Genomic DNA, 25,417 nt, shown 5'->3' on the forward strand with positions numbered 1-25,417 from the left:
AATAATGACAGATGTCAGAATTGGAGTAACTAGATGCGCCGAAACACCAGCTGTACCCTTTGTATACTACATCAAGAGAAAAAAATAGTTTTGTTTCTAGTGTCGACTAGAGATCAGGAAACAGATCACGCACATGATAAACAACCAAATGGAAGGGGGGCACACATGACTGGGCCACATGGAATTAAGTGCAGAATGTAAACAAACCTTCTCGCCTGGCTCCCAGTGCGCCACGCAAGTGGCGGAGCCAACCAAAGAGAAACAGTACATGTCAACAGCAGCAGATCTCATGTATGTTCCACACGGTCGGGTCGGCACGGATACATCCACAAGAAAAAAGCTAATTAAGACAGCATCGCCGCCACTAGATTACAGATCTCGAGAACGTGCACAATAATACACAAATAGAGTAGTCATGCACTTTGAACATGCTTCTTTGTACACAGATCCACGTTAGATCCCACAGAGGGAATTCTTTCTTCTTCTGGGGTTGGTACTCCTTGCAGTATCGGGCTTTACCATTCTTCCTCCAGGGTGGCCCTGTGGAAGCACAGCACCGTGCACACGAGGATGAAGAAGGACGTGAACTCGATGAACATGGCCCCGGTCTCGATCAGGCCAGCGTGCCTCAGGATCGCGGGGATGGCGAGGCTTCCCATGGCAGACGCGCCAGTCAGAAACTTTGCAGCGTTGATCCACCTGAAATATGAGACGTCCAGCCTGATTAACGCTGTTTTGATAGTAAATGCATGGATGGGTATCTGAAGTGATGGCTTGCCTATTATGCATATCTTTGTCAATACACATGATTTCACAGTTCACAGCCTTTGTGATAGCAAATGCATGGATGGGTATCCTAAGTGATGGCTTGCCTATTATGTGTATCTGTGACAACATGTTACAGTTTACTACTTTGAACGAAAGAACATCATCAAAATTACAACACTTACGCTCCACCCTCTCCGCTACTCAAGAACCGTGTGGATCCATCACCGAAGAACAGGCATGGCATGGGCACAATGATGTACATGAGTGCTACAGCAAATGTGTAAGAACGTCAGCAGAAAGGCCAGAGACCTGTCACGGTGATTGAGGATGACATAAAACTAAACAGTCACCTGCTAACATAGGCCACCAGTTGTTGTACAGAGCACATGCCTGCACCACGAAGATAAGAATCAGGGAATCCAGAAATAGTAACAACCTGGTCAGATAACAAGAGTGTGGCAATGCAATGCTGCTCTTTTATCTTAATGTAGAAATACTGTAGTAGGATTGCAGTTGTCAGAACAATATTTGTGTGCATCAACTAAGCCTAAACAGCATATGTAGCACCTAACTGAATATGATGCTTCTACTGTAAGTTTGATCCAGAAATAGTAATAACTTGGTCAGATAACAAGAGCATGGAAATCCTAAGCTGCTCTTTAATCTTCATACGAAAATACTATAGAAGGATCGCAGGTCATTACAATAAGTGATTGATCGTTCTTGAAAAATAGTAGGATCGAAGGTCAATACAATCAGAACAAACTTTTCATGCATCGACTATTCCTGACAAGCATGTGCAGCTCGTAACTGAATATTATGCTTCTACTGCAACCCTGACCAGTAACTATAGCACACTATTACTCTGCTTTTTACTAACGGGCATGATGAGTTGTAGAAACGAGATGTGAAATAAAACTGCCAGGTTCCCACTCCTCAAAATTACGGAAACAAGCATTGAGTACAACAATGTTAGCGATTGCTACTGTATAAGTTTCATAAACCTAACTCAGTTATAAGTGAGTGCAAGATAAAGCTATAGACAAGTGAACATAGCTTACCAGGATTTGCAAAAGAATGCTGGTGGAGAACATACACGCAAGTCCAGCGAGCCTGTAACAGCAGAAATTAATCAGGTGACACTTCTCCAAATGCCAAACAAATAGTTAGAAACATTTTAATCATGAACTTACACTGTAAAGACACGCGTCCAAGAGCAAGTTGACAACATCATCCAGCACAGTGGACGAAAGCAAAAGAAAGCGAGGAACATACACGTTAGTCAAGTACTTGAAGCAATTTGAATGAGCACAAAGATACATATTTCAAGCTACTCAGAGTGCAAGAGTGTAACAAATGCAAACGATGAAACTGGATTTTATCAGCAGATGGTTGGTCAATCATTACACAACATCAAGTCATTCAATGGATTAGGTTTGATATTTAATGGAACCCTCTCTTGCTATTTTCGGTAGAACCCCTCCTAAGCAATAATAGTTGCTTATTACACATGAGGTACAGAGGTAGACAGAAAACAAATATATAATTTTACTCATAATTTCCCGGGCCAGGAATCATCTATCCTTGGTTAATAGAATTTTGACTTTTCCCGCTAAGCAAAGTCATGTGTCCGCAGTATGGACTCAACATCAATTTCCAAGAAAGTGCGTACACCTATCAAATTTATTCATAAACATATCTCAAACTGTTTCATAAGCCGAGCATTGCATACTACCACAGAAAGATCTGTCCTCAACTAATTGCACGTGCGAAAGTACATATCCTAGAACTCCAAAATAAATTTCTAGAACCAGCATTTAGAGCTTACAAACAGCCTACTTACATTCTCAAGGTCAGAACTATTTATGTTATCTTAGGAGGAGCTCAGTAATGAGCGTACTGGCTAAAGAACAATCCATATGGCAAAGGTGAAAATTCCAGGTACGGCGTTGCTCTGTTGCCAAGCCGCAACCGAGCTGGAAGCAACCAATACTGAAGGATGCATATGCAGTATAGCCCTTGTTCTAGACATGTGGAAGTTTTTGGCAACACCCAAGACACAACAGCAGGACACAAGCACCATCCACATAACCCACTCTGTACTTCCACGAACGCGCCTGAGAAGAACACAGTTTCTCGGAGCAAATTATTCTCCCCGAGACTAGCTCCCAACACTTTCCCCTAACTATTTTCCCCATTGTCAGTCTCTCCCACACTATTATCTACCCAGCCATGGGCAGCGCAGCGGTACAGCACCAGAGCTCCAGACCATACAGCGCGCAATTCACAGCCAATCGGCGCTCCGCGCACCCTAATCCGCGAAACCCACCCGTCACTTCGTCACCCGCGGGAACCCTAGCGCGCTCGATCCCCTCACCGCAGCAACCCCCGAATTGGAGCTCAAACGAACGCTCGCGGAGATCACCCCAACAGCTGGGTCGAGCGGAGCGGAAGAGATCGCTCACCTTCCACGGTCATCGCCATCTCCGGCGAGGGGTGCGGCGGCGGCGCGAAATCTTCCCGGCGAACACCTCTCGTCGTCTCCTCTCGGGACCTTTCCGCACTCTCTGACTCCACTTTCCGACCGACGAAGTCACGAAGCCGAGTCGTGTTATCGATGCGACGCTGGCTCGTGGGCCCTGTCATGTTGGTGGGCCGGGCCCACCTGTAAGCGAGCAAGCAAAGGCCTCCTTCGATTTGGACTTTGGCTTGAAAGCCCTGTCGGCTCTGTTGTGGCGCTAGGGCATCTCAAGGCGGGCAGAGAGGGGTTTGGGCTTTGGAGCTCGGCGGCGGCGGCGGCGGCGGCGGCGGAGGAGGAGGGAGCCATGACGCGGCTGACGCTGGAGCAGACGGCGAGGGAGGCGGCGCCTGCCGGCTGCCTGGCCACGTTCCTAGACCTCTCCCACCGCTCCTTCTCCGACGTCAGTAGAGCGGGAGCTCAGCTCCTCCCTTTCTTCTCCCCTCCCGCATCCTCGGTTTAGCTTCCAGCTTTTCTCCCGGCCGCTTGCTCATCTAATCTTGTTGCTGTGCTGTGTCGTGGGCGTGCAGGTGTCGTGCCTAGGAAACTTCAAGAACCTGGAGCGCCTCGACCTCGGCCACAACTGCCTCGTCACGCTCGAGGTAGAGATTACATGTACTGGAGTATTATTATTATTGCTGCCACGCTGCTCAATGGACAGCAACACCATGTTCGTGAGAAATACCGCATCCTCGATGTAGATTGCTGACATGCCACCCCTTTGGATAGATGCAAGCTTCTTTTCTATTTATAGAAAAAATGGATATGTGCTAACACTGTTATTGTCCGAAAGTATATTCGCAACCAACAGTAGTCTAACAGCCAAGGTGCTGTAAAACGGTGCTGAAGTAAGCTAATTCCATCACGCGTTCGAATTAGGATTTAGCTAGTGACTCTGGCTTGTGGAAGATAGATATACTTGGTTAAGCTTGTTTTCTGCGACGGTACCTCCAGCGGTTGTTATCATTTGAGCCTCTCTGTGTCTTCCAATTGTCACTTACAACCATATCCTACATGTTGAAGGGCCTGTCCTCGTGCACCAACCTGAAGTGGCTTTCGGTTATCGAGAACAAGCTCGTGAGCTTGGAAGGCGTGGAAGCCCTCTCAAAGCTGCAGGCAAGATGCTTTCCTGAACCTTCGTTTTCATTAATCGTGAATCCAGCACCGAACCTTAGCTCACCGCTTGGCTTCTAATACTGAGGAGTTTTTCTTATCCCTTTATGTGCAGGTACTGAATGCTGGCAAAAATAAATTGACCAAAATCGACGAGGTCAGATCTTTGACAAGCCTCGGAGCGTTGATTCTGAACGGTACGGTAGTTCATGACTGCTATACACTCGCACCCACTCTTCTTCCCTGTGGGTAGTAGCTTGCTTCATTTGATCATGTTGGATCTTTGTAATCATTCATGCAGATAACAACATTTCTTCCATCTGCAAGCTTGATCCCCATCATCAGTTGAATACTCTTGGTACGCATTTTGATATAGTACTCCTTTATTAGAATAGGCCTCAGGTATGTTGTTGCGTACTTTCAGTTTTTTTTTTCAGAGTTGCTGATGAGATCGAACGATTCAGTGGCTGTTAAAGAAGAGTAACTTTTTTTTGTCAAATGCAATATATAACTCCATTTAACGTTCATGCTAGAACTAGAAGAAATTTTGCATTGGTAAAAATACACTAACTAATTTTTCTATAAGAAATTCATAATGCCCTAGTAAATTTCAAATCGGTTGAATACTAATTTATCTGTATATTACGATCCTGCTTTTCTGTCTTCCCTCAACTTAAATAATACTGAACGCTTGCTCTGCCACAGTTCTCTCGAAGAATCCAATCGTTACTATTGGTGATGCTTTGGTCAATGCAAAGTCTATCAAAAAGGTGCCCATTTTTTGTGTTGCAGCAGAAATCTGAACTATGTTCTGATGGCTTTATTATGTAGCATTTCTAATCGTACATGACTATTGTATTATTGTTTCAGATATCCATGTCTCACTGTCAGATAGAGAGTATTGGATCTTCTCTTGCTGCATGTGTGGAATTGAAGGAACTTAGGCTTGCTCACAATCAGATCACTGTATGTACATGGAGGGAAATTTTATTTCTTCGTCTTCTGTACAAATACTAGTTAACATGGTCTTGTTCCATTTCTGACTTGCAGACAATTCCAATGGACTTGGCCAAAAATACCAAACTCTTGAACCTTGACTTGGGAAATAACTTAATTGAGAGGGTGACAGATTTGAAGGTTTGCATCTGATTAGTTTCTTCCCAGATGTTTAACACCATGATTTTCTTAGATTGCTTCAATCGTTTGTTTGTTCGCTAGGTCCTTTCGGAACTACGCTACTTGAGGAACCTAAATCTGCAGGGAAATCCTATTGCAGAGAAAGATGGTCTAGCTAAAAAGGTGATTTCTCTGGCTTCTCTTCATTCCAGTTTGTATTGTCATTCTTGAGTAACTTTGGGTGTTTCTCTCAGGTCATGAAAATTGTGCCGACCGTACGCATATTCAACGCAAAGCCCATAGAAGCCAGCTCCCAGAATGATAACTCTAAGAAAGTGGGTATGCTGAACAAGGATGAAGATATGCTTGCTCATGATCCCAAAGATGTGAAAAAGAACGATAAAAGAAAACGGTCAAAACAACAAGTGCAGAGCCCTGAAAAACCTGCAGCCAAAGATACTCCTCCAGATGTCACCATTGCCACCCCAGTTAAATCTGGACTACTGGATAGTAAGAAAAAGAAAAAGGAGAAGGTAGTCCTAGAGCATGACAAGAACATTAAACCAAAAGGCAAGGATGATAAAGCTCCTTCCGATGATACTGACAGGAAGGCCAAGAAGGAATCCAAGAAGAAGAAACTTGTCAACAAAGATAAAGATGTGGACGGAATGGATGACACCGAAGTGTCATTTGCAGACTTTGTGTTTTCGAGAGAGGCTGCCCGTCCAGAGCCTGCGCTGGAGGAGAAAACCCAGGGAATTGCTCCCGGTGGGAAATTTGTCGGAGGCCTGGTGATTGATCACACCAAGAAGAGGAAGAAGTCGCAAGGGACGTTTCTTGATGCGTCGGATCTTAAGCTGCTTTCCTCTGTGCCTGAGGTGGGTGTGGGTGGACTGTCTGGGTGGGATTAGTCGTAATGCCTAGTGGGCTTGACAAGTGATCTATGCCTCGCCATTAGTGTTACTAAAACCCTGCTCTAGGGTCTCATTGCAATGTGCCCCATTGTCTGAATTTCTTTCTAAATTTCTTTGGCACCGGAAATATGTAACCAGACTTGAAAATGTTGTTTGTTACAGATCTATGAGACTTGAGATGGTTAGAAACAGATTCTCCAGTTTCCTCTGTATTCTAGTTATTAATTTTCAATCATTTTATAAGCTTCTAGTTAGCAAATTAAGGTGACTAAGACCAATAAAATACAGAGATAAACCTGAGATAGAACTTGGCAATTATCAAGTAACCGGTATTTGAAAAGTCACCATTGCTGTATATTATAGTCATGAAACTGACAGTACACGTACTGAACATTCAACATGGCAACAAGACCACATAGTTGGATCAGGCAAAATTTCCACACGAACTTAAAAAATGTCTACCTGATACATTTGATCTGCTATTTGAACATAGTCGCTACAAACCTAACCTCATTGATTCATATGGATAAAATGAAAAAAAATCCGAGTACAGCACTCAATATAGGGTGAACTCAGAATTGAGGACAGCTGCATCTCTTTGCAAGGAGAGCCCTTGTAGGCAGCATCCAAATTTATTTCTACAGTTCTTTGGCACCTGAAATATGTAACCGGACTTGAAAATGTTGTTTGTTACAATTATGTGAAACTTGAGATGGTTAGAAACAGATTCTTCAGTTTCTTGTGTTTTCACAGTTGCTAATTTTCAAACAGTTTATGCTAGTAGTAGTTAGCAAGGCTACAAATTATAACATACTAGTCACGGTTGCTTGGCAGCAAAATTAAGGTGACCAAGACCAATAAAATACAAAGATAAACCTGTGACAGAACTTGTCAATTATCCAGTAACAAGTGTTTGGAAAGTCGCCATTGCTGTATATTATCGTCATGAAACTGACAGTACAAGTACTGAACATTCAACATGTCAACGAGACCACATAGTCGGATCAGCAGGCAAAATTCCCATACGAACTTCAAAAAATTGTGTTCCTGACTACCTGATACATTTCATCTGCATGTGGTATTTGAACATAGTCGCTACAAACCTAACATCATTGGTTCATATGAGTAAAAACAAAGAAATTTCCGAGTACATCACGGGGAGAGCTGTAATTGAGGGGAAGCTGCATGTCTTTGTGTTAGGGTAGGGCACTATCTGAACGCTTGGAACCGCTTGCTAACAAATTCATATGGAGGGACTTTATCAACTGCACAAGGAGCCAGACAAGGAGGAATCCACATTAATTCATAAGCTGAATTTTGTGTTGCCAGAAATATTTGAAACCTAGAGGAAATTAAGGGGCATACCATCTCCATAGCTAGCCATTGTGGGTTGGGAAGATAACAACTTCTTAGCAAACACTGTAACATCGTCTAGGGTCAATTCATCCATACACTTCAGAAAAGAATCAATAGGCTTCCTGTGGTGATGCCAACAAACAAAAAGCAGGATCAGTGAGTTTCTGAGAGACTTTATCGTGAAATATGGTTCGAACTGATGAAAATTGACTTACCTGCAACCATAAGTCAGAAGCTGCCGCCCTATATCTTCTGCAACAATTACCTGCAGTACAAAGTTCAGAGAGGGATATAAACACTTTTTAAAAATATGTGATACCTGACAAGAAACAAGCTGGTTTTTGGCTCCAAACTTACTCTCGATTCAAGATTCATCAAAACTGATGAAATCGTTGAGTTTTTCGCGCGTGTCAGTTCAACCTCTGTCACTGAATACATGAAAATCAAATCATGTTTTAGAACACGTGGTTCAGTGAATCCTCTGACAAATTTACCAGACACGGAGTGGGTCATACCTTGTCCAGGCGTTGCGATAGCAATCAGTTCCTTTATCGCGACATCAACAGCCTTTGCAACAAAATCTGGTGGCTGGAATAATTAAAAATGGACAAGAAAGAACATTAAACATCATATCCAAAACGAAAAGGCAAAGCGACAAGAAAGAACATTAAACATCCTATCCAAAACGAAAAGGCAAAGCCAGCGACATTAAAATATTAAAATCCAAACCACCATGTTTCATGCTAGAATTAACCATTTTAAGATGGCATACATTGATAGTTTCCCTATGAGAAAGCAAAAAAACAAATAGAGTTCACAAGAAATATACAATCATCACAACTATTTTTTAGGTAAATCATCATGTAATTGTGTACAAACACTAATTCACATCTAAGTTCTCTTCAGCTTCTACTGGGTTGTTTCACAATCGTATATCACCAGTGGAAGTCATGTTGGGAGAAAAGCAGGCATGCTAACACGATAATAACAGTAGATGTAGGAAAAGGTCCTGATACACAAAACAGGAAAGCAATACTTAATAAGCCCACAAATTGACATCGAAGGATTAGCTCACTGTTGTCAAGTAGATGCCAAAGAGGCCACTGGTGTCATATACATTACTAAATGCTGAAAATGCTTGGACGTCGTGATATTTAGTCAGGACTCTCAAGTCTGCAAGGAAACAACAGTCAAACTTAGCCTTTTCCATAAAGCATTCACGCCCTTAAAAGATTAAATAACCAAACTGCAAAAGACAAACTAGATAGTTCAGTCATTGGCACTATGCTGAAATCTAAAAAACAGTTAGTGGAACAACCACAATCTATTTAGTTTACACTACGGCAAACCTACTGAAGATAAAACAATGCACTGTGTTCATGACTTACAAAGTCGTGAATGCATCCCTTTTCCAGGACCACCAGAAGAGAATGAGCCACCACCACCCATTAAGGTCTTCAAAATATGATTGTTGTTGCATTAGAATATTCAGGAATTAATTATTGGAACATGAAGACGCAGATGTCAATAGACCAGATCATTACTATCAAATACCCAATCCTTAGTTATACCTGAATGACGGTCATAGTTGTAACATCTCTCTCTTGAAGCCAGCCCCCAGGCACTTCAAAAGCCAACGCAACGTGCGTCATCTGCAGGCAAAGAGGTGAGCAGGTTTCAAGCTAGAACATAAGGGAACCTCAAAACTCAAAAGGGAACATTCGGTTAGAAAATATATTACATCTGACTCTGCCGCGTGTCTGAAATCACCACCTGTATACGTCGACTTTGGTGTTTCCATAGGGGATCCCTTGTGCCAATCAGATATCAAAGGTTCTGCAACATCCAACAAGTGTTGATGGTCAACACCTGACGCTGCTAGAACCAAACGATCAGCAGTGAAGTTTTCCTGTATAAAAATAGCAACTCTTCATGTTTTTTGGACGAAGCATATTCATCGAATTGCAGAGTATGTCAAAACAATCCTATGGTATCTAAGGTATTGCAAGACAGCAGCATACACTGTTTAGGCATGCTCCTACAAACAATCATGATTTGTATGTAGTCTGTACATAAAGTTGTAAAGTTAGCACAATTTCCTGTTTATTATTTTAAATTCTATCGCTGTGGCTGGCAGCCTGGCACTGGATCAGTTGTATACAAATCAGTTACTATAATTTATTATGTGATAACTAAAAAAATATAAAGAAACCTTCAGAACTACATCTACAGCATACTGAAAAATGTATAGAAGCAAAGTGACCAAATGATGTTCCATGGTCACGAGCATGTTGTTATCATACAGATATTCAGATACATGGTCATTCTACCAAAAACTATGTAAATGCGAGCAGCTAAGCAGTAAGGCATGTCCATGATACGAATGCAGAAGTAAAAAAATCAGAAGCATTACGTGATAGAACTTTTTAATAATATCGGCATTGATTGTCTCAAGAGCCTCCTCGGGGCATATAAGCGGGTTTGCAATAGCGCCCTCATATCCAACAAGGTTGAGCACTTCCTGGAGAAACCTCTCAGGGTTCTTCTGCATCTCCTGGACATCTTCTCGAGCGAGGGCCAGCTGACAAGCAAGCAGCACATCAACCACCATAATCAGCCAGTTACAGGTTGTGACAGAGACACTGTATCCATGAAAATGTTCAGTACCTGCCGGTCGACCTCCTCCTGGAGGAAGAGCGGGTTGCGGACCGAGTCGAGGAGCAGCTCGACGGCCTGGGGTATGTACGCCTTGAGCGTGTCGTAGTTGTACACCATCTGCTCCCGGGACGCGGAGGCGCCGACGTTTCCCCCCGAGGCCTCCACCTCCTGCACGATCCGCATGTGGCTCCGGTGCGCCGTGTCCTTGAACGCCAGCTTCTCCAGCAGGTGCGTGACGCCGGCGGATTCTGGGGATTCGTGGATGGAGCCCGACGCCACGAACACCCCCACGCACGCCGACGGGCCCTGCAGCGTCAGAGAGCGTCAGCGGAGCACGCGGTAGGAGAGATGGTGTGGGATTGGAAGGGGGAGGGTGGTGGTACCGGGAGGTCCTCGGAGGCGACGCGCACGCCGTTGGGGAGCGTGGTGACGCGGGTCGGGAGGCGCGTGAGCTTGTCGGGGAGGCTCTGCGGCAGGTCCAGCCCCGGCAGAGGGCGCAGCAGCGAGGTCGTCCGCGCGGCGGAGGCGGCCGCGCCGGAGAGCCGTCGCGTCGCCGCGCCTTGGACCTCGCGCCGCCCCAGCGGCCGCGACGCCTCGCATAGCTGCAACCCATCCGCGCACCTGTGAGACAAGCAGGCAAGGGGGCGAAGACGACTGAAGCGAGAGGAGGTTGGCTCACCTTCCTGAGCAGGCGAGCGGAGGAGCGCAGCCGGAGCATCGCGGCGGCGGGAGGAGGAGGAAGCCGCCGGCGAGGAGGGGGAGCAGCTGCTGCCGTGGAGGAGGGGAAGAAGGGGAAAAGAATTGTGCGGTTAACGGGTTTGGACTGCTGGGCCGTAGGGTTTTTGGCGCTCCGCTGGGCTCGTACCGGGCCGTGTGCGATGGAGGCCCGGTAGAAGGAGCCCAAGAGAGGTTCCCGGCTCTTCCTCGTTTTGTATTTTTTGAGCCTTATCCTTCCGAACACGAGCAAGTGAAGGACAGGAGCCGCTGCAGCTTCTCCTCTGTTTTTTTTCTTTCTCCTCTGGCTCTCATGGAGGCCTCCATGCTCGTGGCTCCCAAGCCTTCGCTGCTGTTGTCGCCGGCGACGGGAGCGTCGTCCACGAGGCGGTGTTTCGTTGCCGCCGCCGCCGGGGCCGGTTGCCGCAAGGTTGGTTTAACTGCTTCAATTGCACACTCTTCCTGCAAATTTTTACTAGAGACTCGAGCTCGATCTCACACACAGAGTTCAGTTTTAATTTTCCTTTATCGACCTAGCAGAGCCAGCAGGAGACGCGGCGGCCGGAAGGTAGCATAAGCGGCGTTGAACCGAGCAAGCTAACCGCCGGCATGGTCGCAGCGGCGGCGGCCATGAGCAGCAGCACCGCGGCCCTGCCGTGCCACGCCGCCCCGCTGCACTACGGGGCGGCGGTGTTTCTTGGAGACCTGGACCCGGCGACGGCGAAGGTGGTGATCGGGGTGGCGGGGCCGGCGCTGTCGGCGCTGGGGTTCCTGTTCATCGCGCGGATCGTCATGTCGTGGTACCCGAGGCTGCCGGTCACCAAGTTCCCCTACGTGCTGGCCTACGCGCCCACGGAGCCCATCCTCGCCGCCACCAGGAAGGTCATCCCGCCGCTCGGCGGCGTCGACGTCACGCCCGTCGTCTGGTTCGGCCTCGTCAGCTTCCTCAGCGAGATCCTCGTCGGGCCGCAGGGCCTCCTCGTCCTCCTCTCCCAGCAAGTCTCCAAATAGCTTTTAGCTTAGGAAATTAAGCACTGTATTTTTGTTTCTATACATTCTCTGGCTAATGTAAATGAGCTCCTCATGTGTGTACGATCGTTTCAACAGCGGGAAAAAAGATAGCAACAGTTCTGCAAAAACCTGCTAGTTCGAATTTGAGTTTGAACTTTTTCAGGACAACAAACAGTTCAGCTTAGTTCACTGAGAATGAGAACCTGTCCTGATTGCTGCAGGAGCTGAGCTGAACCGTTCATCGACTCATCCCCAGTCTGAGAGACTAGCAGCTGAAACATCCTTACTGGACTGTACTCGTCCCAGCTGAAACAAAATGGAAAGAGCTGCGTCTTGTTGCCAATAAGAAACATGCACAAGTTGCAACAAGTGGCCTTAAACCAGGAGCTGTGAAACCGATCCAGATTTACTTCGTATAATAATGATAGTAAATAATCAAAACAGCAAGCCCCAGAGTTGGTGCCAACGCGACAGTTTCAGAATCAGCAGGCAACTCTCGAAATAGAACAAGAACACAGTGCAAGGCAACTGACATCAGGAAGATGGATTTATACGAGCCACCCTTTACAAGGGCACACTTCGTGCCCGTGTGTATACAAATAATTGCTACACGCCACCAGACGTTTTTGGTGGCAAATGTCATCTCACAGTGTGTTCTGTATGAGAACAACAATATTATGTACCATGCTATCCTGCCGAAATAACAACATTTCCCTTTCTACGACCCATGTATATTTTTCCTGCTCTATCTCCAATCGGATGCTGCCGTCCTGGCTTTATAGGCAGCAGCTGATGACTATTTTACTGTATGTTAGTATACATTTGGGAGAGACTAAAGGCGCAGCCACCGACTACTGGTTGATTGCACACAGCTCCCACTTTCCTTCGCCGTCAATGAGTTTCAGCTCCAGTGAATGGAAGGGTATGAGAGCAGGCCTCTGTGAAACAGGTAGATGAGAGAAAACTTCAGCAACAAAACATCGATGGCCAAAACTAGGGAACTAGAAACAAAATCAAGCTGGACATGGAAATAAACCCCAATGCGCCGTTGTTGTCTCGACGACGAGAGGCTGGGGATAAATTGATGAATAGAGTACTTACTTGTGAGGAAGTAACCACAGTTATACCCATGTCAGTTGCTAGCCTGTACAAATGCTCCTCGACATCGACACTTGTGGCACTGCAGCGAGTATATGGTTTTAAGCACAGGGGTTCATAAACGAAATGTAGGTACAGCTAATATTGTCATACAAAACGTACTTGGTGCACTCGTCAAGGATACCGAATTTGGGACGGTGAAAGAACAAACGAGCCTGGAAAGAAAGTAGATATTATTACCAGTTAACACCCAGTTTAGTTCACGAGAAGGTATAGAGATTAGGTTGAAACAAACAGAAAGTGTTAACCACTGACCATGCCTAGCCGCTGCTGTTCTCCCAAGGACAAAATATCTTCCCAATTGGGGGTAGCATCCCAGCCTTCTCTTTCGAGAAGATAGACCAAGCGCACACTCTCTAGAATTGTCCTCAGGTGATCATCCAACGACCCGGAAGCAGCAGACCCGCCACCTGCATAACCGAGGTTTATAGTATCATGTTACTAGAAATAAATTTTAAACCTTGCTCATAGCAGTACAGGAGAAGGTCAGCGTACTAAAACTTTGTTTGAAATACCAATTTTACATCTGATGCATCTTTCAAATTTAGTATAGGAGGTTTATAAATGTCTGTTCCACAGGTTAAGATACATAATCTAAATGCGACACTTAGATGTTTGCCTTTTCAGAGTTAGGTCGCACTTACTTGTTTTGAATAATGTAACCATCTTCGCCTCTGCCTCCTTACGTGAGAGAGGATAGATGATTTGATCCCTCAAGGTTCCAAGACAAGTATATGGACGCTGAGGAACATGAAATATCCCTTCAGACGGCATGGTGAGTCTTCCAGAAGCTACAGGCCACAAGCCTTGAAGCACCCTAAAAATGGAACTCTTTCCACTGCCATTTGGACCTTCAGAACACATCATCGCAGATATTAGAAACACATTGTTATTTTAACTGATATTAGAAACACATTTTTGACGTGCTGCTAAATACAAGGTCAAACAGAAGCTGTCAGATGACATACCAGTAACAAGAAGGCTTTTTCCTTGAGACACATCACAAGACAATTGGCTAGCCAATAGCTTTTGCGATGGGGTCACAATATCAACATCACGGAATGAAATAGTTTCTTCAGATGCCACACTGATAACATTTGAAGGCATGACAGCATCTAGAAAAACAACAGTCATATTCAGGTGCAATTCATAGCCTCAAGATACCACAAGGCAAAAGCTTTAACTTTGATAAATTCATCAATTGAGTATTAACATAATAATTCAGCAGCTGATAAATTTGATGAACAGACTTCCAGGCAATGTCAAGGTGGTCAACAATACTTTTCGAGAAAACTCAAAGGAATCTTTGCGTTTAATTTCATTGAAAAGATAGAACTTGTTACACGCCTCCTAAGAGGTTGGGCAGGGTTAAATTAAGCGCTACTAAGTGCACGCTTAAGTACGCCTAGGCGCCGAGCGGAGGCAAAATGCCTATCACGTAATTGCGCTTAGCGCTTTAATCATTCAGAAAAGGAAAAGGCAGAGGCAAAACGCTCGCTCAGCGCTTAACAGAACCTTGATAATGAGTAATCACTGGAGTACCAGGGTTTCTACAATCAGTAATGCTGGTACTTCTTAGACAGTTATGGAACTTAATTGTTTTAAAGGAGCAGAGATGTTGCACTGAAGGATATCAAATAGCCAGCAAATGGTAGAAAAACTGACGGGTTTTTGCAGTGTCTAGAGAAATTCCATGTACATACACTGAATTTTAATTTCTTTTACCTCCAATCACGAATTTATCATATTGAAATCTACACTGACGATTTTTCATAGTTGGACAAAGTTTACAAATATAAGAACGTTAACTCTTATGATACTAGACTGAACATGCTCAAATGAAATTTATCGTATGGACGGTTAGTGCTCATAATTTCAGTTCAAGGGAATGTGGCAAAATACACAATGGTTAACCAAAATAGGAGTTATCCTGTTGATATGTAAGATCAGTTTATATTCAAATGGCATAGCTTACTGACCCAAACATATGCTGTGGGTATACAACAGGTTGGTAATAAATTAGAATATTGAAAATAAAAATTAGATCATTGGCATGACATCACACTGGCAATGAAGTTCAGTCCACTGAAACTTACTGCTTTGTGATGCCTGTAGAAGCTCCTCGAGTTCAAAGATCCTATTAATACCACCAGAAAGTTCAAGAAATTTCTTATGCAACTCGAGAATGTCACCAAAAGCTATGAAGCTTTGTGACACTACAGATGCCAAGAACCGCAGTGCATGTGCTAACTCTCCTGTAATTTCAAAATGAGATATTGTAAAATTATATATGCAAAATATCGAAAAAATGGATCCATTTCAAGATTTATCAACCTTGAGTTGAAGTCAAAGCTCGGTCCCCCTTGTGTTCCAAAGCATATAACATACTCAGTCCCCATGTCACATTGTGAGGCAACTGCTTCGTCACGAAATCATCAAAAATACCATAAAGCCATCTTTTCCTCAAAAGAATCTTCGAGTGGTTAAGCAATGTGTTGAATTTAGCTTCAACCATCTGATTTATAAGAAAATAATAACAAAGTGAGGGCATATAATTTTACTAACACATGCCAGATGTGGAGATGAAGCTACAGGGTTCAGTTTTTATTCACATCTATTTGCAGAAGATATTGGTGATTGAACTACATATGAGTCATTTAGAATAAAGATTCCAAGTTTCACAACAAATAAAAATAAACATAATATTTACAAGAATCAGAATACATTAAGTGCACAAATCTTAAGGAGCATGAATAACTCACAGCTCTTTCCCTTGATCCGCCACCAAAGAATGCAATTGACTCAGCATGTGTCCGCAGTCTTGCATGCATGAACCTTGTACACATATTACAAGGTCAATAATGGGAGCTCATCATGTCACAAGAAACCAAATTCGCAGATATCCAACGAACTATGAGACTAACCTGAAAGAACCTTCAAGCTCTTGTTCTTGGTTTGAAAGATCACCAAAGTCAGGGGAAACGGCTCTTAGAAAACCAAGCCCTAGCAACATGTATGCGTACAGAATTGCAACTCCTCTTCTCCCAGATAAAACCTTCATTCTCCATGTAAACCTGGCGAACAGCAGTAGCTTAACTATGAAAACCTGATTAACAGAAGAACACCTAAGCAACACAAAAGGCCACGAAGAACTCACCAAAGAATGTCAACTAGTGGTTTCACCATTCCAGTAACTAAGCCAGCAAGATCATTGGTCAATTTCTCCACATCACGTGTTATTCTTTGGTCTGCATCAATATCTATGCCTGTCATGTTAAATACCTGCAAAAGTGAGATCAAGCTACTCAGCTTTTACGCATCATGACAGAAATACTAGCATCAATTAAAGGGGAAACACTGCTACAAATTGGAACAAAATAACTTGTAAATTGTACATTCTGTTGGGGCAATTTACCTTGTAAAAAGCATTTCTTCTCAAATAATATGCAAGTAGGTGGTTGGTCATGCGAATTCGCCATCCAAGAGCAATCTTTGAAGTAAGGTTTCTGTAAGGAAATAATTAATCAGGCCATGTAATCAATTGTGTAAAAACAACTACCAATGTAAGAAAATGGTAAAATAAATGTGACCATGAAAGTGGTGCTGGTTCTTGTAGCAAAGACCACATGAGGTAACATACAATTATGCTTCAGAAAACATAATACTCCCATTGTCCACAAAAGGATGTCTCAACTTTGTTTAGATACGCATGTATCTAGACGTGTTTTAGTGTGTCGATACATGGGAATTTAGACAAATTTGAGACATCCTTTTTAGTACGGAGGGAGTATTATTGTCAAATGGATAGTAAATATAAAAATGTCTGGATGCTTAGTTAGAAGAAAACATTGTGACAGGCACATTATCATTATCAAAGTTCAAAGCTTCCTGGGAACAAACTTCAAAATCGTGAAACCAAAATTTACCTCAGTGATGGTGCCACAATTGAATTTGCAGCACTTTGCATTACACTGATCCCAATCAACCGAATGAAGGCAGCCTTGTCCTGCTCCAGGACATACTTAACACTAGTTCCTGTCAAGATGTGCACAATGTAAATTAATGGTACACTAGAAGTTCCAGCTCTTGAAGTAATGGAAGACACACAAAGAGCAAACCATTTAGTGAAGCTATACGATCTGATATCCAAGTCCGGGAGAGTACAAGTACTGCAACAGCAAGCAATTGACCCCCTTGCTTATCAATTATTTTAGGAACCTGACAAATAATCAAGAGTATCATTAGAATGAAATGTTAAATAAAAATCATCAATAGATTAGGAAATGTAACAGTGTACCAGTATTTTAGACATTGCGGCAACTCTGACAGGCAAAGGTCTCGGTGAGCACTGTAACTGTGGGATCAGATGTGGTTGTTCTGTGGATTCTATTTCCGTATTAGGGGAAGTAGCTATGACCTGTGTTGAATAAGAATGTTCCTTCGGACCCGATAAAGAATTTCCCTGGCAAATGAAATGCGTTAAAGAGTGACAAGTCAAAGAACAACAATAGCAGAACAGACAATATGAAATCATAACTACCTTCGAATTGGACCTAAAAGCCCTTTGAACAGCAACTGCATCAGATTTGCGCTCAGTTTCTGATGACTTCAATATATCAACCTCGGAATCAGTACGAAGGAATGAGCCATTTCTACAAAAACAAGAGGATCACAGAAAATTAAGATTTTTAAAACCATCATGTCAAAGAAACAAAAAGGAAATCAAACTTTCATGAATATAACCTGTTATGTTGAACTGTCCACCCTCCTTCACCATCCAAGGACAAAACGACGTCATGAAATGCAACTAATGCTGGACGATGAGATATTGTTATGCATGATGTGCCCATTGCTCGAACCCTTTTGCAGAATCGTTCTTCCATATCAGTTGTTACAGCACTAGTACACTCATCCAGGATGGCAAACTTGGGCTTATGGTAGAACAATCTGGCCATTCCCAATCTTTGCTGCTCACCGAGAGACAACTCATCACCCCAGTTAACTTCCTTGTCGAGAGGGTAGCGCTCTAGCAAGTATTCCAAATCAACCTGAGAAAGAAAAAGGCAACAGTAAGTCTCCAGAAAAGTTTATTAACTACTTACTCAGGATAAAGAAAGCACACAAACAAAATGAATGGGATATAGCTCGGCCAGCATATTAGTTTAAGTATGATTACATTCTTTAGAAGATCCACCATACCACTGTAGCTAAGTGGTTCGGTTTCCTGATCTGCTGTAAGTGGATAGATTAGCTGGTCACGAAGTGTTCCAACGGCTGTATATGGTCGCTGCGGGACATAAAAGATTTCCTTGTTAAGATTAGAACCAACACCAGGTTTGACAATGTGGCCAGACACAAGTGGCCACAGGCCACCAAGAACACGGAAAAGAGAGCTTTTTCCACTACCATTGGGGCCTGAAATAACAGCAGACACATAACAAGATTAAGTTCCCATTACAGCCATGATTCCAGAACAGATTTCGGGGGGCAAATATTTGACAGATAATTAGAGACGTTACCAGTGATCAAAAGATTAGAACCCGACTCCACCCGGAGAGTTAAATCGTCAACCAAGACATTCCCAGAGGGTGTCACCACCTGTAAGAAACATTTATTTATATCTTGGTATCAAACAGACATAAGAATCGGTATATGCTCCCAACATCATACTTACCTTAACACCTGAAAATTCTATATAGTTTGCCTCACTAATATAATTTTTGGCAGAAGAATTTTGACTCAACGATTTGTCGCGAACCCCAGATAGCTCACGTGAAACATCCAGTAACTCATGTATACGGTCTGCATAGCCACTGTCAAGCAGAGAGTTTATCAGCATGAACTTATATATACTAGAAATCAACGAAGCAATCATAGCAGGATGGAAGTCTAACTGAAGAGAAAACACAACCTTAAGTTGCCTAATGTTCTAATTTTTAACACTGTTGAGAAACATAAAAGCAAATTACCAATGTACTCCCTCCATCCTATAATACAAGATGTTATAATAACCAGTATAGTCCTATATGGGACGGAAGGAGTACTTAAAAGCCAGAAACTAATATTTTTATATTTAATTCCAGGAAAGTACCTAAGAGGGGCCTAGAGACCAATTCTGGATAGCAAAGTACTAGAGAGATTCTTACTGATGACGTGACTGGTGAATAGATAACTACTTTAAATAAACAAATATGGTCTCAAGTGTAAATAAAAGTTAAAGATACGAAATATGAGTTAAATGATGTCATAAGAATTATAAAATATTGTGCGCAAACAGTCAATGGAAGCCATGAACATGTATATGCAAACATTAATACATTAGATCATTCACAACAATGAAATTACAGCAATTTACAGCTACTAGCTTGGAAAAATATCAACCTTGACATAGGTGCTCAAAGGGATAGTACATTTACCTGAGAAGATTTAAACGCCTTGAACTGGTAGAAAGGGTACCAAGAGACTGAAATAATGATATTATCACACTTGTGTGATATCGAAGATTGCTCAACATCTCTGCCCGTCCTAAGGTAGATGAATCAGAAGGTTTAAGATGACCCGCAAAGAATGGTTCAACAATCAAGATAACTCCCACAGTGGCACCAAGATACTTCAGAAGAAAATCTTGAATCATGCCAAACCACCAGTTCTCATGAAGAACAATATTCAAGTGCCGCACAAGAGCCTGGAACCGCTGCATAATGTGTGATTCTTCTCTATTCTCACCACCATAAAATGCCACACTCTCAGCATGAGTTCTCAGTCGTGAATGAACCTGCCGATATTCCCCTTCTAGCTGTTGTTCCATGCCTTTCAATTTCCCAAAAGCAGGAGAAAACTTTCTAATTAAGCCACCCGCACCAAGTACATATGCCTGAAAGCAATTGGATATTAACACTGTATCTATTTAAGGAGTAGGCTAGTTGCCATAATATCACACTATACACTAACATTAAGGCAGCACATAGTGCCCTCTGAATAGATGAGCATTTTTCTTTAACCATAAGAATTTCCACATCATACTAAAATCAATAAGGCCAACAGCCATTCAAACTGAATTTATTTACCAGAATCCAGAGAACATATTTCGGACTTGCATAAGAACTGATGCGCCAGATGTATATTAACCCATCTGCAACTGCAATCAGATCATCCTGTACAAGTTCACTCAGTCCTGAGCAGAACTTTGGAATATCACTAGCAATCCTCTGTTCTGGGTTTGAGATCCGATGATCTACATGAGAGATCTTGTAGTAAACCATATTCTGGACAAAAGAAGGAAAATCAGTAAGTTATAGGAAATATGTGGTTCAAAGCAGGAAAAATCAGCAATTGAATAAACTATGAACTAATAAAGTTATCGAATTTCACATGATAATCTCTAGAATAAGAGGTAATGAACAGATACGATCATTGCATAGAACGCTTCATTCACTTTTTTCTGTGAATTGCAGAAAGACAAGTGACTTCACTTAACCCTTGAGTTACATAGCCTCCATATACTTTTCTTTTCCTTTCGAGAAAACGAAAAGGACCTTTGTGTTTCATTTCATTGAATAGAAAGAGTTTGTTACATTCCTCCTAGGAGGGAGAGTTTACAGAGCTAAAAAAGATGTCAATGTAAATCCCAGGTCCATATTCTTCAGCACTATATTATTTTTGCATGATCAGGTATATCATGGCCAATAGAAATATTAGTCCTTTCAGCTGTCATATGTGTAGCACTAGTTGCTGGTTGCAAGTCTATGATCTCATAATTCACCAATAATGCTCCACAAAGTCTACCAAACTGAATTATGTCGGCTCATCTCAGAGGGTAACAAAGGTTTGCAGTACATATGACAGTGCAAATAGTACAGATATTTCAACTTTATAAGCAATATACCTCAAAGTAATCAGCATGGATGAGATCTGTCAAAATTTTCTTGAAGCGCAAGCCCAAGGACCCTGTCAAATACTTTGAGGTCTGATATATCGTGGACTGAAGGAAGCATAATAGAAGATTTTCAATAATGAGGCGTGTGAAGGTCGGAACACGCCGAAGAAACGCGGATTTGAACAAATATCCTTGAACTTTTGCTAATCTGTGACCGATGGCTGTCCGCAACACCTGCAGAAAGTTCACTGGTTAAAAATGCTCTGCATGCAGTTGCACAAGCCTGGATACAGTATCACTTTATACAGATAAGCTCCGTAATGACTGAACTATGATACAACTTATTATAAATAGTCAGAGATCTAGTAAGCTACAAAAAAAATATTAAACTCTACCACATCGGTGATGATAGACTACAGTTGGGAATGCACTAAACATGAAAATACGCTAGGGGGAATCTTCAAATAGCACCTAAGGGACCATACAAATTCTGATACTCAAGAGAAGCACTATCGATATGTCAAAGGAAGGAAATGAGCAGACTGGAGAGATTTATAGAACTTACTGCTGTTAACATTAAGCCGAGAAGGTAATTCGTTCCACTTGGGCCAATCTTCTTGACTAAAATTGCAGCCAGGAAATGTAAGGATTTCAATAGATTTTTCTTTTTCCTTGGTTTCACCACTTTACCATCAACGCCATTTTGACTAGTGCTGGCTTTACTCCTAGTATGTCCATTTGCATCAGTACAAGACTTTTCTTCCTTATTATGTTTCCTCCGTCGACTTGACTGTGCATATGCTAAAGTCCCACCAGCAAGTAGTGCGCCAGAAACAACTGCAAGCGTTCTCCTGAATGTGGTTTGAGAGGAAGAAGCATAAGATAATAGGAACTAACAATTGGTTAACTAAATGCGAAGGAACTGTGTTGTGATCAGCACACCTTCTTGTAGACAAAAGGTTTCGCCCATGCTCTGTTAGTTGCAGTAACTGAAGCGATGACATTGTTGCGAGATTGCCTTGTCGAAGCAGAAATAGGCAGCGAAAAACAGAAGGCTAAGATGCTGTATGGATATCTTGACGATCAACAGAACACAAATATTTCCAAGCAAGGGCTCCGCCTGTCGCGATACAGTATCAATGCATCCAATTTGAACCTGTGAAATTGAGAAGATAACAGTTACACAGTGATTCTCAATGGATTGCATTGCAAACTTGTTAGTTAAGAAAATGTGAAGAACAGCTTGAGAACCGAATCCCGTAAAGATAGCTGAAGAAAACATTGTGGGCAAATTTTGGGAGGGGAAGAGCTGGTATCTTCAACAGGGTAGTCTGAGCTCTATGCCCTGTCCTCAATCATGAAGAACATTGCTAAGGAGCTGCATGCCGGCAGGACCTAGCCTGAATTGTATAACCTACTATGCAAACCGACTGCAGCAATTGAGCAGTGAGCACGTTGCAAATTCCCCTGCTTCTTAGCCCTTCTTAGCAACCCATACAATGCTGCAGTTAGCATCACCAGACTACAACCCCCACAAATAAACCGGTACGTAATAACAGTTGGTGCGACATCCACCTCGCCCAGCCCCAAATCTGCCCCCTGTCGCAGTAGAGGAAGCGGGGCAGCTGCAGAGGAGCAACAGCAGCATAATAATGTGACAATTGTGCTCTGCATCCCCTCCCCCACCCACCCTGCGCGTCCCAACAGCTACCTTCCATCTGACAACAAGACAATGGACCACGGCGGGGTCACCGCGGATTCACCTAGGGTTATTCGATCAGAGCAGCGTCAGGCATTAAATGATCCCAACTGCAGTAACAGCTCGGTTAATCCGCCCCTCGACCAAGTGTAGTACAGTACGTGATGGGCAATTTACTTACTGCCCCATCTCCGCCTCTGGGTCACCAAGTTCCTGGCGACTGACGCTGCAGAGTTTTTCGCTGACTGCAGAATCTAGTAGCTGGGGCGCAGCAATGGCGCCGCCCCCGCCGCCCAAGCTTAATCAATCGGGCCCGCCTTTCGTACTTAGCATCAGGAACGGCGCACACACAGAAAAGGCATGCAGGCAAGCAAGCGAGCGAGCAAGCGAAGCGCGGTACGCAAGAGGGGCGAGCGAGGGAGGAGCCCAGCACGAAACCACAACGTAGGCTAGGCCTGGGCCTGGGCAACTGGCGTGGCGGGGATCGGCGAGTTCGAGCGGCCGGAGCCGAGAACCGGGCCGCGGAGGAGGGCGCAGGCAGCTATGGAAGGTAGGTGGCCCCGGGGAGGGTTGGTCACTCACCTCGGTGTCGCCGGATCGTCGGCGCCGCCGGGCGCGCGCGCGCGCGTAGTCGGAGCGGGCAGCGGGGTCGCGGCGGGGACGGAACCGGAGAGACGCTCGGCGGCGGAGGGGCGGATAAATAAACGACGGCGACGAGGCGGGGTGGGGGAGATCGGTCGACGACGACGACGACGATGGTGTGGTGTGAACAAAATCGGCGGTCGTGGTCTCCGCCCGTCGCGCAGCCTCGGTCTGGTGGTCTGGTGTCGTGGCGAGCCAAGTTGCGTGTGGAGCTTGTTTATTCGGGAGCCGTGCCACGTGTGGTCAACGGCCAGGATATGCTGAGATGGGGCCAATCAACGGTGCGCGTGGGAGCTTTGGGGTCATCAAACTCCGCCAGGAGAAACCGATGGCACGGCGGCATTCGAACCGTGCCGGTGTGCATCTCCATCCCTCACCACCCACCCTGCCGCCTCTTCAACGATTTGTGCATGAAGCTGTCCGACAGCACCAACACGTTACAAATATATTTCTCCCTCTCTTCCACCCTCTCTATCCTCTCCCGTGCTAAGAGCCGCCACCACATTCCTTCAGGCTCCTCTCCTCGGGCCAGCGGCCACGTCGGCCGGAGCGGGAAGGGAGAGGGGAAGCTGGCCGGTCTCCCCTCGTTCGTAGTAGTAGTGGTAGGGTTTTTTTCTCCTTTTTGTTGTTTCCCTTAGTGGGGCCGACGTTATGCCTTAAGGAACACGTCGGCGGGGCCAAAATCAACAAAAATAATCCAAACACAATACAAATATTCCAAGAATGAACTCCCAGTGAAACTATTTATTGGAACTGGCCCTTTTGTGCCGAGGGCGCCGCACCCCTCCCTGTTGACACTGTACACCGTTGTCAGCGCATGTGGACCGATGGGTCCCGCGTGCGCTAGTGTGGCGCCCTGCATAGCAGCGTCGCAGGTTCTTATACTGTTGAAAGAAAAGTTGGTACTTCCCATGTTTTCCTCTAATTCGCATACTGAGATGCTCCTAGTCGGTTGTTGGAATGACACCGAGGTGTGGTGTCCATCTACATCCCTCACTGGTACCCTGCTGCCGCCCAACCCAGCCTATATAAGAGCATCACCACCGGTGCCCCCTAAGTAGGCGCCAGCACTGCCGTATGGGGGCACCGGCACAACATCCTTCATTTGGGGATGGTGTTCCCACACCGGCGTCCCCCATACGGCAGGCCCCAAAAAAAAATATAAAAACATTAAAAAAACAAAGTTCATACGAACTTAGACTAGTTTTATACAGTAGTGACTCGAATTTAAACTTAATGAAACTTGAACTTCAAATTAGACCGGACCCTAATCTACTGGCCGTCGGTTGGGGCGTGCGATGGGCCTACCTCATCATCGTTCTTCCCCTTTGCCGCCTACATCCATGCCCGCCTATCCGCCCTTGCTTTGCGCATCTGGCGGTGGAGCATCGCCGTCAGCGATGCTGGAACTTGCCGACGATGCTACCCCCTCAGAGACGGAAGCCACTGGCGAGACTCCTCGTTCTGGGCGAGCCTCGCTTGCTCGCGGGCGGTAGCCTCGGCCTAGCACTGAGAGATGAGCTCAAGGAGCTTTTGTCGCTTGGCCGCCATGAGGAAACGTCCCGCCTCCTCCATGGCTACACGCTGGCGCGAGATCTCGACGGCGTGGTCGAAGTCGGCATCATTGAAGAACTCCCGCTCTTCCTCCTTCAGCCTCCGGAAGCGTTACGCGTTGAAAGAGGTCAGGATCGCCGCATGCTACGGGTCACCGGGAACCTGCTGCTGCCTCCTCCGCCCCCTCAGCTTCTCCCCTTGTTCAAGAGTATATCCCATAGTTCCTCTGTGTTTCTTCAATACTTCCAATAATCTTTCCTCTTCCTGTCCTAAAAGTTTAGAACTAATAATAACAAGATATATTTTATTATCATCAATAT

At 44.4% G+C, this 25,417-nt stretch overlaps 5 protein-coding genes across 5 annotated transcripts; 2 read left to right on the plus strand and 3 right to left on the minus strand.

The window, feature by feature from the left end:
• Window positions 1–166: 166 nt before the first annotated feature.
• LOC124665088 (vacuolar protein sorting-associated protein 55 homolog) lies at window positions 167–3,339 on the minus strand. The gene is made up of 5 exons (XM_047202489.1): window positions 3,234–3,339; window positions 1,830–1,881; window positions 1,119–1,158; window positions 951–1,035; window positions 167–699 (listed from the first exon to the last, which is right to left on the minus strand). Exons 2-5 carry the CDS (start codon window positions 1,860–1,862, stop codon window positions 516–518), a joined length of 342 nt encoding a protein of 113 aa, XP_047058445.1. The 5' UTR covers window positions 1,863–1,881; window positions 3,234–3,339; the 3' UTR covers window positions 167–515.
• Window positions 3,340–3,587: 248 nt separating this feature from the next.
• LOC124665089 (leucine-rich repeat protein SHOC-2) lies at window positions 3,588–6,620 on the plus strand. Its single transcript, XM_047202490.1, has 10 exons — window positions 3,588–3,689; window positions 3,817–3,888; window positions 4,310–4,402; window positions 4,515–4,596; window positions 4,701–4,757; window positions 5,105–5,169; window positions 5,270–5,365; window positions 5,450–5,536; window positions 5,618–5,698; window positions 5,770–6,620. Exons 1-10 carry the CDS (start codon window positions 3,594–3,596, stop codon window positions 6,424–6,426), a joined length of 1,386 nt encoding a protein of 461 aa, XP_047058446.1. The 5' UTR covers window positions 3,588–3,593; the 3' UTR covers window positions 6,427–6,620.
• A 672-nt stretch (window positions 6,621–7,292) lies between these two features.
• Window positions 7,293–11,161, minus strand: LOC124662224 (mitochondrial-processing peptidase subunit alpha-like). Its single transcript, XM_047200087.1, has 13 exons — window positions 11,123–11,161; window positions 10,827–11,045; window positions 10,453–10,749; window positions 10,199–10,366; window positions 9,527–9,694; window positions 9,357–9,437; window positions 9,174–9,240; window positions 8,861–8,958; window positions 8,301–8,373; window positions 8,143–8,213; window positions 8,001–8,050; window positions 7,795–7,907; window positions 7,293–7,694 (listed from the first exon to the last, which is right to left on the minus strand). The coding sequence occupies exons 1-13, from the start codon at window positions 11,159–11,161 to the stop codon at window positions 7,639–7,641; spliced, it is 1,500 nt and encodes a 499-aa protein (XP_047056043.1). The 3' UTR covers window positions 7,293–7,638.
• Window positions 11,162–11,558: 397 nt separating this feature from the next.
• On the plus strand, window positions 11,559–12,331 carry LOC124659963 (protein COFACTOR ASSEMBLY OF COMPLEX C SUBUNIT B CCB3, chloroplastic). Its single transcript, XM_047197769.1, has 2 exons — window positions 11,559–11,587; window positions 11,698–12,331. The coding sequence occupies exon 2, from the start codon at window positions 11,767–11,769 to the stop codon at window positions 12,166–12,168; it is 402 nt and encodes a 133-aa protein (XP_047053725.1). The 5' UTR covers window positions 11,559–11,587; window positions 11,698–11,766; the 3' UTR covers window positions 12,169–12,331.
• Window positions 12,332–12,697: 366 nt separating this feature from the next.
• On the minus strand, window positions 12,698–22,306 carry LOC124659962 (ABC transporter D family member 1-like). Its single transcript, XM_047197768.1, has 25 exons — window positions 22,145–22,306; window positions 21,768–22,053; window positions 21,212–21,436; window positions 20,394–20,591; window positions 19,743–20,200; window positions 19,001–19,139; window positions 18,846–18,924; window positions 18,503–18,741; window positions 18,070–18,374; window positions 17,867–17,978; window positions 17,624–17,788; window positions 17,445–17,544; window positions 17,253–17,361; window positions 16,742–16,832; window positions 16,484–16,608; window positions 16,251–16,400; window positions 16,089–16,161; window positions 15,661–15,841; window positions 15,423–15,581; window positions 14,295–14,441; window positions 13,971–14,177; window positions 13,582–13,736; window positions 13,429–13,481; window positions 13,270–13,348; window positions 12,698–13,106 (listed from the first exon to the last, which is right to left on the minus strand). The coding sequence occupies exons 1-25, from the start codon at window positions 22,204–22,206 to the stop codon at window positions 13,020–13,022; spliced, it is 3,984 nt and encodes a 1,327-aa protein (XP_047053724.1). The 5' UTR covers window positions 22,207–22,306; the 3' UTR covers window positions 12,698–13,019.
• Window positions 22,307–25,417: the final 3,111 nt, after the last annotated feature.

The sequence above is a fragment of the Lolium rigidum genome, chromosome 6 (genome assembly GCF_022539505.1).
Source record: "Lolium rigidum isolate FL_2022 chromosome 6, APGP_CSIRO_Lrig_0.1, whole genome shotgun sequence".
Classification (NCBI taxonomy): Eukaryota; Viridiplantae; Streptophyta; class Magnoliopsida; order Poales; family Poaceae; genus Lolium; species Lolium rigidum.

Bases quoted from the DNA above. Each gene is read 5' to 3' on its own strand.
- LOC124665088 (XM_047202489.1), bottom strand. From the start codon at position 1,862: ATGTTCTCCACCAGCATTCTTTTGCAAATCCTG. The intron at 1,159-1,829 runs GTAAGCTATGTT...TTCGTGGTGCAG, and splicing joins GCATTCTTTTGCAAATCCTG to GCATGTGCTCTGTACAACAA. The intron at 700-950 runs GTAAGTGTTGTA...CTCATATTTCAG, and splicing joins AGTAGCGGAGAGGGTGGAGC to GTGGATCAACGCTGCAAAGT.
- LOC124665089 (XM_047202490.1), top strand. From the start codon at position 3,594: ATGACGCGGCTGACGCTGGAGCAGACGGCGAGGGAGGCGGCGCCTGCC. The intron at 3,889-4,309 runs GTAGAGATTACA...TACATGTTGAAG, and splicing joins ACTGCCTCGTCACGCTCGAG to GGCCTGTCCTCGTGCACCAA. The intron at 5,366-5,449 runs GTATGTACATGG...TCTGACTTGCAG, and splicing joins TTGCTCACAATCAGATCACT to ACAATTCCAATGGACTTGGC.
- LOC124662224 (XM_047200087.1), bottom strand. From the start codon at position 11,161: ATGCTCCGGCTGCGCTCCTCCGCTCGCCTGCTCAGGAAG. The intron at 8,051-8,142 runs GTAAGTTTGGAG...TTTGTACTGCAG, and splicing joins TGATGAATCTTGAATCGAGA to GTAATTGTTGCAGAAGATAT. The intron at 7,695-7,794 runs GTATGCCCCTTA...CTCCTTGTGCAG, and splicing joins AATGGCTAGCTATGGAGATG to TTGATAAAGTCCCTCCATAT.
- LOC124659963 (XM_047197769.1), top strand. From the start codon at position 11,767: ATGGTCGCAGCGGCGGCGGCCATGAGCAGCAGCACCGCGGCCCTGCCG.
- LOC124659962 (XM_047197768.1), bottom strand. From the start codon at position 22,206: ATGTCATCGCTTCAGTTACTGCAACTAACAGAGCATGGGCGAAACCTT. The intron at 22,054-22,144 runs GTGTGCTGATCA...AACCACATTCAG, and splicing joins AACCTTTTGTCTACAAGAAG to GAGAACGCTTGCAGTTGTTT. The intron at 17,545-17,623 runs GTACACTGTTAC...ATTATTTGTCAG, and splicing joins CCGCAATGTCTAAAATACTG to GTTCCTAAAATAATTGATAA.